At 36.7% G+C, this 14,597-nt stretch overlaps 1 protein-coding gene across 2 annotated transcripts in view; it reads right to left on the reverse strand.

The window, feature by feature from the left end:
* Positions 1 to 14,597, reverse strand: part of LOC139118821 (retinoblastoma-associated protein-like) — a 66,019-nt gene that overhangs the window by 21,139 nt on the left and 30,283 nt on the right. For both annotated transcript variants that reach the window (XM_070682304.1, XM_070682303.1), the window contains exons 8-14: positions 12,750 to 12,940; positions 11,541 to 11,650; positions 7,423 to 7,494; positions 6,376 to 6,463; positions 5,642 to 5,815; positions 3,666 to 3,780; positions 257 to 396 (exon numbers count right to left, since the gene is read on the reverse strand). In XM_070682304.1, coding sequence (XP_070538405.1) covers positions 257 to 396; positions 3,666 to 3,780; positions 5,642 to 5,815; positions 6,376 to 6,463; positions 7,423 to 7,494; positions 11,541 to 11,650; positions 12,750 to 12,940 — 890 coding nt within the window. The remainder of the gene's footprint in view (positions 1 to 256; positions 397 to 3,665; positions 3,781 to 5,641; positions 5,816 to 6,375; positions 6,464 to 7,422; positions 7,495 to 11,540; positions 11,651 to 12,749; positions 12,941 to 14,597) is intronic.

The raw sequence follows: 14,597 nt of genomic DNA on the forward strand, positions 1-14,597 counted from the left end.
TTGCTGACAAAAAATATGATGCAGATCATTATAAATTGCACGTAGGGTATCATGTTTGCTTATTTCTATTGGACTGACACTTTTATTACGATCTGAAATGCTTTGCCAATAGCTGCTTTATTTTTTTCTGACTGTCATCTTTTTTCTACATCATTGAGAATTGAACTTCTTCTCTGACAATAGAGGGCAGGCTTCTAAACACAACACTTTTCATCGACAAACATTCAGGGAATGAAAACAAGTAAATTTACGATACCTTAATGACATCTCTCGTCAGTCTGGGTTCCGCCTTGACGAAACTTTCTAAAACTTTGTAGAAATCAAATCCTTTCAAGTCAAAAACATCAAGTATCTTAGGAAACGACACTTCAGACTGTATGGCTAACGATGCACTCCCTGCAGGCAAAAAAACAACTCAGTATTGAATTCAAATAGTAACGAACAGAGGATGTAAAATTTGATTCTTGTTGGCATCTTTGTCAGATGCTGTTGCATATTATCCATATTGCTCAAAAATCTAGGTAAGTTTCATCAATAAGTGAACAGTATTCAAGTCAGGACTAGTCATTTATTTGAAATATCAGAAATTGTATTGGCAAACTACACTATTTTACTTGTGACATTTTTCCAGCATACATAAATGAAGTCACAGTATCAGGGCTCCCGCTACCTATTCGCCAATTCGCCAAATGCGAAAGAAAGTTAAAAATGGCTACAAAAATTCCTGTTTGGCTATGTAGTGGCTATTGAATTCTTAGACCTCCTCAACAGAAAACTACACCTAACAATAAAATGTTGTAAAATGTTGAAACAGTTTACCCTCCTTCCTACAAAGTTGCAATGTATTGAAACAGTTTAATCTCCTTTCTACAAAGTTACAAATTCCCTGGTACGTAAAACAAACATTGTTGCTGTTCGATACTACAATACATCATGAACGTAAGGTCCATGATACACTGAGGCCTGCTTTGCCTCTGTGAGTCCTGGATCGTCCTTGAGTCTATCACAAAGTTTTACCTACTTTGCTGTATCAAAATTGGCCTGCAACTACTCAGTTTGATAGTAAAAACCATAATTTCAAAGGAAACTTTCACAAACGGAGCCATAATACAAAAGAAAAGGAGAAAAACTGAGGTTTTCTGAAAGGTCAAGTCTAGGTCATCTCATCATGTGATGTCATTCATGAAGACCCCCTAATTACACAATAATGGTTCACAAGAAACCACCTAGGGGGTCCAATAGGTGAAAGGTAATTTTGCTGCCTTTGGCATTCAGCTTGACTGACTCCCATTCGGCCTACTTTCAAATGCTATAACTTATACTAGAAATTATGTGATTCTGAATGATTTTAATATTTTTGTAGATTCCACCAGTTTAAAATCTAGAAATGAACATCACCAGACATTTCTTGATGATATCAAAATATCAAATGAAAATATATCTTGGCTAAAATGTTATCATAATCATTAAAACAATGAATGCCCTCAAACAGTGAGTAATTTAAATGAACATATATCGTTGTGTCTTGTTTTACAAGAGTTTTGTTTGGCCCAGCCCTTTTTGTCTCAAGAAAAGTACTTATACTCAAGATGCTATTTCAGCCTGCTTGATCACAACTATGATATACAAGTAAAACCGGGCCCTTAAATACCACAATAATCGTAGCTACACTGCCATTGTGCTATACCATAAATGCTGTCTTCTGCATGGAAAATTGTTTTACTTGTGTGGCTCAAACATTTAGGTTATGGAAGACTGCATAAATTTGCCACATGAGAAGCCTGTAACTTATGACAAGCTATCATACTGTGAATACTAACTGAATGTGGCAGAAATATTCAATCTGTACCTCTTGTAATATACACTTAACATTGCTACCAGATTTTTAGAATTCAATTGCTACCTAATTTTATTTCTGGTGTTTAAAGTTTACCACCAAAAATGAGAAAGGATTTCTATCCCTGAAATGTCATAAAAACACAGATTATAAATGCAAAAACTAAACACATATTTCGTTAGTGTAAAAACCATCATGAACATCATACAAAACATCTTGATTTGTAAAATTAGGGACTCCTGAATGACGAGAAAGCTGTTGCCACACTTGAGATCATAAACTGGCTAAAAGTTACTCAAAATGGCTAAAAGATTTTTGATTTGGCTAATGAGTAGGCTAATCATTTTGGTGACTTAGCGGGAGCCCTGAGTATGCCAACATTTGAGGCGTTTCTATCATTATAAACGATATATATGTAATTGAGAGTAAAGAAGCAGCTGATATGAGCAAGCTGAGAATTATTTCAGGCAAAGGGTAATGAAATAGAACGCATGGTGCAGCCAAGTAACGCCTATCCTTGTCTCTGTTTGTAACTTCTATTATTTGATGTCTTGTTTTATTTTTTAAGTAAAACTAAAAGAAAAAATATACACTGTTAATGAAATGTCAATTTTGCTTTTTTTACAAACAGTACATAATGGCCATGGCTTTTAATGAGGAAGTTGAGTTAGTAATTTCTACCAACTTGCAAAATTCCAATGCAAATCAATTTCCCTGTATCTGCATATATGACAGCAGAAGTGTTACCGTGTTACTGGAACAATGAACACGTCTTCCTACTTTAAGTAAAAAAAAATTATATAGCAGGACAGTGCAACAGCTGTGTGATTTAGAGCAGAAATGTGAAAAGAACACAATTTTTTGAAGAATTGTACGAAATTCTGAAAAATCCTTGATTACAAAATGAAGTTGACAGCAAGTTGCCAGGACAGAGAAATAGTGAAAAGTTTCACCTTTGTAGGAAATGGAAGCATGGAAAATCTACTCTCTATAGCAGCAACAAATGAAACATTGACCTGCACACCCCTATTTCCATGTACATGGTTTCACCCATCCTATTGAAAAGTGGTGTATCAAAGTCTGGCAAGGAGAGGATTAAATGAGCAACTCCAAATTTATGTTCACATGAAAAGGTGTGATACTCAGGCCTCAATGGGAATCTGCTGAGAACACCTGTCTCACTGGGAAACCAAGGACATCTTTTAGTTTTTATCAAAAATGCCACACTGAGAGATGCAGTTGATATGACAATGGGTACATTCATTCTAAATGTCCATTTTTGTATCATGGAAACCCGGTGGAAAAAAGAGGATGTACCCTCAACCCTATCATGGTATCTCATGATTGAATCTCCATGACGCAGAGTGACAGATTATCGGCGTCGCGACAGAACTCATCATCAGATGAGTGATGGTTTCGGATCTGAACGCAGTCATTACAATCGCACCAGCAGACAGTGATATCGATGCCAATACCTCATCCCTTGATCAATCTAGAACTCGCTGAATAGACGGATCATCAGCAGGGGGAAGAACATGACAGACTCACAATGGGGATGACAGGTCTCCGTCTATGATCTGACTAATGCGTGTTTTGATAAGGCTGGATGCAATTGAAAAAAAATCTGCCCAGTGAATATGATACAGATTTGAATGGTACATACTTCATAGAATTTCTACAAAGATAGTCAGGGATGGCAATTCATCTACCGCATGAAATATTTATCTTACTCATGCGAGACAGCGATCCCAAGGCAAGATTAATTTGCATTTGTAAGCGGATCCTTTCAGATGATACGAAATCAGGGGTATCTACGAATGATACTTACATGTAGCACTGTACGTAACCATGACAACCTCTATTGAAGCGGCCAATAAGGATTTGTGGAATGTATCGTTATGAAGCAGAGTACTGAAATCAGACATGGATAGTCTGTCTTCCTCCTACAGAAAAACAACAAAACAGTACGGGGGTTAAAACAGTTTAGTTGAAGGGCCAGTAGTTGCAGCTTTAGATGATTTTTTCAGTATTTTTTGTTTGTAATGTGAATAACAGTTTCTTGCTCTACAACCCACAGCATGTCAAGATATACAGTATTCTGCTTGTCAACTCAGTCTGTACATGTGTTGACTGCATTGTTATTGTTAAAATGTGAAATCCAGTCTGGACTAGAATTCTATTGCAAGCAATAACCGTGCATTTTATGCGTCCAGAGGCAGTGTTGACAAGCCAGATAGTTGTTGTTCATGAGCAGAACAAGAGCTCACTTGAGAGATAAAACTAAAATAGTTGAAAAATTATCAAAAGTTGCTGCAACTAGCCCTTTATGACTGATAGAAAAGATACTCTTGATTTTCAAAGTTTCATTAAGAGTTGAAATAAATTTGTTGTAAGCTTTTTTCCCTTTTTTAAAAATTTATGTGTATTTCCTGTTTCAACCTTCAAAATATATTGGTGAACGTACATCACATATATACCTCTGTATTTTCTCATCTTTGCCAAGGCATCCTTTCATTGTGAATAAATTAGGATGTTCAGACTAACTGATGCACAGCAGAGAAGGAAATATTACACAACATCCTTGCTGCAATGTTTGTGTGCCAGAGAAAAATTGAAATTTTGATTGTCAATAGAAAGATGAACACTATTGTTTGAGTTTCAAAAGTTCCCTTGAGCGATTTTCTTTTTCTTTCTTTTTTGATGAAACAGAACAAAATATGATCATGCATGTGAAACAACAGTAAAAAGTATAACAGCACACACAGAGAAGAACCAGAGTTCCTAAATAGTCAAAATTTTTTAACGCTTTCTCTGAATTTTGCCTTCTGAGAAATTTGTGGAAATTAGACAGAAAATATGGACAAGCTGATCTGAAACAGGGCTTTCCCACCACTGTAATTAACAATACTCTAAAGTTGGTAAACATGAAGTTACAACATCGCCACCAATTGGGACTTAAAACCAAATCTGAACTGCTGACGTGTACTTTAACAACCTTCAACACCCACAACACAGTGAACACATTTGATAAGGCCTTCCTTGAAATGGCACACCTTTAACCCTTTCACCTATAAAGTATGGTACAGCCCTTTTGTCTGCAATGACAATGTCGGTTCCTGCATAGGTAGACAGGGGGTGGAGGGTCAAGGTCAGGAGAAACTGAAGAATAATTCCTAAAAATCCCAACTCTACATTCCCTGATTTGGAAATGCATAAAACAATTTGAAAACACTTCCATATTGTAATTTTCCATGGTGCTGGATTTGAGATTACGTTCTTCCAGCTTAAGTTTATCAGAAATAGTATTTAGTATTTGTTTCAATCCCGTGATAATATATCTGCAGAGACAATGCATCAATATCGTTCATATATTTGGGAAATACACGTTGTACAAATATTTCACTTACTGCTTCTGTTGCTAGCAAAGAATTTGCAGAATAGTATATTTGCTTCTATGGCAAGCTCCCCATTTTTTTCTCTCTCATTTCTGGATGATATTTTACATTTGCTATCAGACCCATTCTAGGAACAGCAGCACCTTCATAAAAATGTTTTCCCTTCCTATTGCAGCAATACTATATGACTTTATGATTTAACCCAACTCTGGCAATGGCTGGTTCACCACAATTTAACAATCGTTTTTGTTTTATCTACGGTATCTGATGTTCCGATAATATTTGCGACGTACTTTTATACCTAAATAATGGCACATCCTTGTAAATATTTGATTTCTAATCCAATTTTCTTTCACAGCAATTTCAACAAACGACAGCTTTTCGGTAACGGGTTTGAAGAGCGGCTTACCGACTTGAGCATGGCTTCCATTACTCTGTAGTACAACCTGAGTGCAAGCTGCCACCTTTTCTTGGCAATTTCTCTGTAGGCGGGTCCCGTCACAGCCAGAAACTCACGGATGAATTCCTGCTGTAGCTTCCCGATTCTCCTTTCAATCTCAGGGAATGGGTTGACAGGACAGTTCTGAAATTTGTTTAATAAACAAAATGTTATATTTAAAATTTTGCAGCATTGTGAAGCATGGAAAATTATATTCGGCTTTTGTGATAGGGAATTATAGTGAACATATACAGTCCATGTTAAAGATGTACCAGCAATTTTCATCATTCACAAAAACTTGTCGCACATCTTTAACTTATTTTTATTTTATAAAAATCATCTTGTAGCGTTGATTCATTGTTAACACTGCATAAACATTAGAGGACTAAAACAGTGTCCTAAACTGTCAGGAATGATGGGGTGGAATAATAAATATGGAACAGAAAGTAACGGACAGTGAAAGACAACCAAATAATTAACGGTGAGTTTGGGCAAAAAGGCAAAAATATGTAATGTTGGGACGCAAGAATGGAGGAGGGGGTCATGAGAAGGGGAGGTTTGGATACCTGACAAATTACATGGAAAGACAGAATGTTTGATAGATATGCAGATGAGTAAAGGTCAGAAAGGAAAACAGTTCACCAGAGAGGATTTTTCAAATATTTCAGGTAGCAGTGAATTATATTTCCAGAGGTTTGACTTACACTGAAATATCTGTTGAGCCTTGGAGTAGTGACATCACTCGCCTGACTCAACATGGATTGTAAAGCTTGTACAGTAATCATGGCAGTTCTGAAAACACAGACAGAGGAAAAAAGATTGTAATTTTCTTTACTTGACAACACAGGATGGCTGGTATCGCAGATTTTGCTGTACATCATCATATAAATGACTTTGGTATGCCACTTTTGAACATATGAGGTGAACTCCCGTAAGTAATATGACAATTATGATCTGTAATTTCATACAAGAATTATGAGAAGAATGGAGTGCCCAACCCCCCTGAAAACACCATGATATTAAACTGATCATATGCTGCGAACAATTTTTCTGAATTTTTCTCAATGTGCACAGGGTATTGCCCGATATTACTTTTCTTGGCAAATTTTGCTTCATCAATTTAAATTATACACTAGATATGACCAATGGCACAGTGTGTATTCCTTTGGATTATTATTGACCCTTCATGTTTTCATTGCAATTTTAATATTTTTATTAATTACTATAATAAATATACTCTACCTGCAGAACCGAGTGACCTATGTAACAAACACACTGATCAAAAGAAATTTGTATACACAGTGCAGGGCCTACACTTTTTTCCATGTCACAACAAATATTTTAATGTTGTGGAATTTTATCGGTAATAAAGCGTTGATCCAGTTGATTTACTAGTGACCTTTGGCGAAAGGGCAGTCAAATTACCTATATAAATAGCATATTCAGTTTGAATTTGTGGTTTCGGCTCTGATTTACCTTTCAAATATTAAACAATGATTAATTCTCATCTGAGATGTGAGTAAACATGAATACGAGAGGTCAATGACCTTTGATCATGCGCTGGCAGTGAAACCAAAATTAATACTTCATAATTATGTGAAAATTTGAAGAATAATTACTTACATATTTCAGAATGAAAACATTTGAAAGTGTCTTTTTAATCATAAAATATTTTCCTTTTGATATTTTTTCCACATACACCACAACTTGGCACAAGACATCAAACAGCTCATGTGTATTATTGTACTTACCTAACTGGAGTCTGGGGTATCATTTCGCCCGGCCTGTTGCCAGATTGTCCTGATGTGTTAGATTGCGAGGAGCTGTGTGGTAAAGTAAAGAACATGAAGTACACATAAAATCAATATTTTTTCAGATGCACAATATGAGGCTTGAACAATGACCACCAGTGTTTCATATGTAGGTCATGATGTCATTGATGTTCTCATGAATATTAACATCCATCGCAAGGAAAGTTCAAAGTTCACCAAAGTTCAAAGAACCTTGGTCTGCTTGGCAAGTGTTGTGTTTTCTGAACCCAGACTGTCTGACCTAAATAAACAGAGATGATTGAAGAGTTCGTCAAGCAGTGTCTGATATTCCAGTTTTTTTAATTTAATTAAATGAAAAGAGGGAGACACATGATTAGTACAGACTAAGTTACATGATCTGACAATTGTTCTCATTTGTAAAATTTAATTAAGCATTCATTTATATATCACAAGTAGTCGATACAAGATGTCTGCACATTTTATAAAAATTAAAAAATCAGAAATAAGAGTGTGAAATTTTTCACCTATATTTTGCAAATTTGATTTTTGTTCAATATTTCTGTCAAATGCATGACATCTCCAAATACATGAGAAATTCAAGTTCAAACAGTATGGGTAAGTTTGATAATTCAAAAATTACCATCAACATGCAGAAAACTGATGGGCACTGTACAGTTGCCATATCAAATAAATTGGACTTTGTGGAAGCTAGTCTGATTAATATGTGAGAAAAAAGATTGCTTTCCTGTCTTTTTGATTTCATCATCAGATTGACAAATACTAGGTACAGTGAAAATTTGTTTTCAACTGACGCCCCCAGTCAAGTTCACTTAACAAGTCACATTATTGCATAAAAGCAGGACATGTCAACATGGAACAAAAACAATATCAGCCACTGTCATCATTCTAAATTAATAAACCCATTGGGGTGTTTACATGAAACTTACAGATTGCCTTAGGCTATTGGGTGCAACAATATTCGTTTGAATAAACTGTTAGTTAACTCATCTCATAATTAGATTATTCAAATTCAAGTTTGTTTTCAGAAAACTTAATTATATGAGCATAATCTTCATTTTCACTGACTTTCAAAAGACACACACTGATTATGATGCTTGTGATACAACAATATTGTGGACATTACCTCACTCATCAATCTTCCAAGCCCCTCATCATTGAATTTTCCTGAATTTCAATTTGAATTTGGACATTATCTCGACATTGAGAAGGCTGCACACCACTGCTGGGTGGTGAATGCCACATGCTTTTACCGATCTCATTTTCAATGGGCTGAGCTCCCTTTTTTTATTTCATGTGTGCATCCAAGTGTGGAGCAATGATTGTTCCCCACTGTAAGGTAGTCTAGACTTTTGTTTCCGATAATGATGATTGAGAGGATTAGGTCTGTGTACAGGGCATGTCATGACCAGTTTTCCCCATAAGCCAACGTGATGCAATGCTCACTCACGAAAATGTATTTTTGTCCCAAGGAAATTTTGCATATCTATACAGATACTGGTATAAGACAGTGGCAAACACAAAGCATTTTGTGCTATATTGTTGAAATCTGAACTCTTCTATAGGACTAAAATGTACAGGTTAAAGCCGCAATTTTCAATCCCAGGTTCTCGCATTAGTGGAGTTCTCCTCCAAGTCAAACACTTGGCTGGAACGATGTTTGATTTCTATAACGTTAATTACACAAACTGGTCTCAACCTTTTGGCGCCTTTTGCTAATCCTGCAAACAGAGTTTATACAAGCATTTGATTGACAGTCGATTCAAATCGGCAACAGTTATTGATTGTCCACCACCAACGCTTGAATTTCCGAAAAATCATCTTCCAGTCGTGTTAGAATTTGAATATGAGCACAGAGTACGATCTGCAGCAGCTTCGCACTGACCGCTTGGCAGTCTGTCTGCGTTTATGCGGCCGGAAAAAAACTAAAAAGTGGCATTTTCTGGAGTGTGTGCCCGCGTGTTGCCTGTTTGGTGTCCACTTACACAATGAACACTACCATAGCTTCGCGTCCTTTTCAAAGGGAGGCTCAGCCTTTAACAACAATATCAAATGTTAATTAGCTTGCACACCATACAGGCTATGTTGACAGGTTGAATACTGGGTATTTTAACATGATTTTGGTAAAGGGAATATTAGTCAGTTTTTTCCCTGGAGGTAAGTCAAAAAGTTCAACAGATTGCTGTTCAACACTGCCCTCCTCTATATAATTCCACTTGATTTGATTTGATTGATACTTCATCAAAACCAACGCAACTATCCTTAGTGTAAATTTCAAATTTTTCCCATAAATTGGTGTTTTTTTGAGGGTATCTTGGCCATAGGCCAGCATTCAGAAAGATTAGACATAGCATTCCAATAAGGTACAGCCATTGAAGTGCCTAAATTCTATTAATGATTTCCATATCACTTCCAAATTTGCGGAACAAGAGTGACAAGTGCACACATATTGAGCATGTCATCTTCCATTTTTTCTCGTTTTAGTTCATTTATGTCCATCCTGTCATTTTAAGACAATTTCTGAGGCACATGTTCATCAGCTGTGGTGTTCAAGATGGAGACGCCGTGCTGAACAAGTTTACAAATTGACACAACCCTAGGTGGTCCACTTGCCTCACAAAGACCCCCTAAGACAAGTACATTGTTTCCATGACGAAAATTGGGCCCTTTGTTCTTCAGGCACACCTCAACACGTGCAGACAACTGCATATACACTTCGGATATGATTACTTCCTTCAACGTTGGCCCACATCCAAGATCTATTCTGCATGTAACCATTCACAATAGAGACTCAAACCACCTGTTATTATTCACTTTTCACATAAAAGTGGTAACATATTGTCCTTTAAGAGCTGATTAAACATAATCTGAATTGTATCATCGTGAGTGACCTACAAACCGACTACCACGGCAACCTGATGACAGATTTCTGACGGCAGTTCTAAATAAAAAATTTTGAGTCAATTGGAATAAATCTGTCTTTATCATCCAAATAAGGCATTGTACTGACCATATTAAAATCACACAACCCGTTTTTGATAAGATTTGGAGAATCTAGAACAAGCAAGATTCAATTGCCTATCATTCAAAAACAAACACATTCATTAATCTTTTAAACTTCTTTCTCAATGTGGTTATTCTGTGACCACAAAGGCAAAATACATTTGGCTTCCCTTAGACAGAATCAACACTGTGGAGTAGTTTGACCATGGATGATCACAATGGAGCTGTCCTGTCTGAGGTCATCGCAATTCTAGTATAAACAGCGTTTCTTGTTTACCACGAAAGGCTTTTCCTCAATATTGAATCTATTTTTAGAACTGATGAAACTACACGTCCTGTGCATTTTGCACCAAGGTCTGAACTGCTTTGAATATATTTTATCTCTTATCAAAAAAACAGAATTAGTCCATTCGTTCTCAACAATGATTGACTAAAGTATTGCGTCTCTTGATGTGTTTTTATGTATGTATGTGGAAATTTTGAGGTTTCATTGTAGTAGGGTAACTGACAAAACATTGAAAGAAATTTGAATTTTAGTAAGTCTGTTACAACTCCATTTAATAACAAATAAATAATAAATTTTGATTTTATGACAAATATGCATTACTAGGACTAGATATTTGTGCATCCTCTGTATGTTGAATATCTGAAAATTGAAGGTCAACCGTCAGCTGAAGGAGAAAGACATCTGCAGATTTTGAGCTAAGAAATTATTACACTGTTATATACAGAGAAAGGGGAAGGAAGGGTTTTGTTGGCAATGAGAAGGGAAACTGTTTTCAAGGAAGACACAACCAGAAAGTCAGGAAACAGAAAAGTTGTACCCCACTGGGTTCAATTTCTTCTGAACACTGGCCAAATTGACCAATTATTCACAAATGATATGTTGCCCGGCTATTAAATCAAAAATTTTCTCATCTATGAATGGAGACACATCTTCTCTAACGTCCTCTCCTTCTATAGTTTCTGATCAATCACAATTCCACGGCCACTTCAACGTATTGCTATCATAATGGAGAGTCTTGTACAAGAATAGATTTTTACATGATACAAAATCTGACATTGTACAAACTTACCTTCTGTGATTGGCTGGCAATAGATGAGGGTCATGTTCCAGAAACAGAATTTCATCAAAGTCACCAAGGACCTGGTAAACTTCTCTGTACCGGTCTGTCAGAAAACTCAGCTGCAGACAGAACAGAACAGAACAGGCACAGAGTCACACACTATGGTAAATGATCTATTTCCTGAAAGACTTGAAGCCGTGCCAAATCAAAGTTTCTCTGGTTAATCAACTTAGGTTTAGCTGCATCCTAGTTAATCAACGATTCAGTAGAATTGATTACTCTTCTGATCACAGTCACTTGTGAATTGGTTCAAACCTCTCCATTACACTTTTTCCGTATCAGGCAAGAATTGTTTTGTATATACCCATTTCAAAAGCAACTATACTGCTGGCTGACATTAAACTGTAAAATGATCTGACAATAATAGAGTCTTTAGAGCAAGAACCAGAATGTGAAAAACCTGGCATGTACAGGCACTTGATGAGAACATTTTGATTATGTTACCAAACCAGGAGAAGCATTTCACTCCCACGGCACACATACTTTGTCTGTTATTTCACAAAGAAACCTCACACTATATCTGACATTTAAGGAAGGTAAGATGATGTATGAAAAGTAAGCCTTGGACGACTGACATCAAGGAAACCATTCAAGGACATCACAAAAGAATTATCTTCCCTCTCACTACCTGTCTACACTCCATCCTGCTTGTAAACATGTCTGTCTGTCTGTCTGCCCCTGAGACAGACACGTACACAGACAGACACACATATACGCAAACACACTCATTTTACACTGATCCTCAATGCCATAATATTCTTCTCTCCAGTAATCACGGTGATTCTTTCTTGTGAAACCCATGCCACAAGCCTTATACTACAATTTTCTTCACAGAGGGACATGACAGTACCTGAGATTTTCGTCATTTTTAATTTGATTTCACTATGCATTGGTCTACTACAGGACACAGATGTTTCTCTCTTTCATTCAATTACCCCGCCTCAATTAGCTCCCTTTCATCACAGCCAAAAACCTGCTGTTATGCAGCTGGCTCGGAAGGTTATATCTGATTGGTCGATTGTCACTATTCACAGCAACTTTTTTTTATTGTGTATAATTCAATGATAACAGTAAGATTCAGCCAACCAATTGGATAACAGCTTCCAAGATGCTGCACATTAGCAACCCAAAACAGCTACGAATTTCATTTTCCCTCACCTCTGGCAGCCCATCGACTCCCTGATGAAGTTTGTCTTGTGGTATGGTCTGTACAAATTTCTGCCAGTAGTTGATGAGGACCGTGATGACCTCGCTGTGATCACAGTTGAACTCCTCACAGAGCAACCTCAGACTATTGCTGTTGCTTTGCGATACCACTGACGTTGCATAGTGATTTACCTGTGCTGTATCTATATCGAAGACAGGGGAAATTACGTTACATATTATACATTATTTTGTTTTGTGGCTTTCATGACATGCTGTAGTTATTCAGATTGCGATTAAAAGTCCAAAATTGCTTATTTTTTTTGCAAAATGATTCACACCATGTATAATAAGCCCTAGGGGTCCATAAACCAAACATCATGACATTATTTATATATCCCTCTTTCAAAGAGAAACATCCCACGCCACACACATCAATAACTGATGTCCTAACACAAAAAAGTCCTCCTTTTCATCCAAGGATGAATACCTTTCAACTTTCTTTAAAATGCAAAATATTCTACACATGAGTACCTTTTATAGTTTTTCTGTCTGTTGCTTTGTTTTGAAGTTTACACTTCAATGGAGTATTTTTGAAAAAATAAAAAATAAAAATACTTCAATGAATTGTATTTTCACATATCTTTTACAATCTTTTCATTTGCGCGTAACGGATAAATGCTTTCACATGCTCTTTCAAAAGTAAAATAAAAATAAAATTTTCCAAAATTGGCTGGGCTGCTTTTTGGTTTTTCAGAATAGTCTAAATTATTCTGTGGCAGTGGCAATACTTTATATACACACCAGTGTTCTCCGCAGGAATTTTTTAGAAGAGGGTGAAGATGTGGTGCGAAGCACCACAAGCGACCGCGCAAGCGGTCGCGGGGGGAGGTCAGGAGGGGGGTGTCCCCCTCCTGCCATTGGAGCTTTTGAAAAATAGAGATTAAAATGGTGTTATTTGATGGCACTTGGGGAGTATTTTTTCAGATTTTTTTCGTATAAAAAATTCAAAGGAAAGGAGATCTGAGACAGTGTTTCACAACTTTATTACAGTTCACTGATTTCAATTATGAAGAAAATTAGTAAGATTACATTTTTTGAAAACGAAAACATAGCGAGAGACACATTTATTCATCGATGTCAAAATGATCACGGTGACCATAAAACTCAGGCTTGGGGAGCATTTTTTCAGATTTTTTTCGTATAAAAAACACAAAGGAAAAGAGATCTGAAACAGTGTTCCATAACTTTTATTACAGTTCACGGATTTCAATGAAGATTACATTTTTTGAAAACGAAAACATAGCGAGTCTAGAGACATACATTTATTCATCGATGTCAAAATTATCACCATAACACTCACGTGTTCTCATCCTGATACACGTCCGACCGAGCCTAAAATTAGGTTGTTTTGCTTTGGGAAGGAATACACAAACGAAATTCTAACCTCCTATAAAAACTTCAGTGTACTCTGCTGTCCTTGGTTACCCTCCAGCTCCTTGCCATGTTTACTCAGCTAAGTCGGTTAACTAATGCACGGTCCCTATAGGACCGTGGCTAACGTAACGTTACGACTTACGGACTGAGCCATGCAAATATGGCTGCCTTTGATGAGTTGCACATGGGCTTATGATCTCGGATGACATCACAAACTCGCGAGATTTGCAAGATCGATGAGAATTACGTTTGCAGTCTGCAGGATCGACGCTCACGCTCGCATTTTGCTTGTAAATCACTGTCAACTTTTTTTCCCGTACATTTTATTGTTTTATTTTTCAAAAAAAAATAAATCTTTTTCATTTCTGGCAAGGGGGGCGCTCGAATTTACAAGAGGGCGCCACGCCCCTGTTACCTTATTCAGGG

Source organism: Ptychodera flava, chromosome 19, assembly GCF_041260155.1.
Source record: "Ptychodera flava strain L36383 chromosome 19, AS_Pfla_20210202, whole genome shotgun sequence".
Classification (NCBI taxonomy): Eukaryota; Metazoa; Hemichordata; class Enteropneusta; family Ptychoderidae; genus Ptychodera; species Ptychodera flava.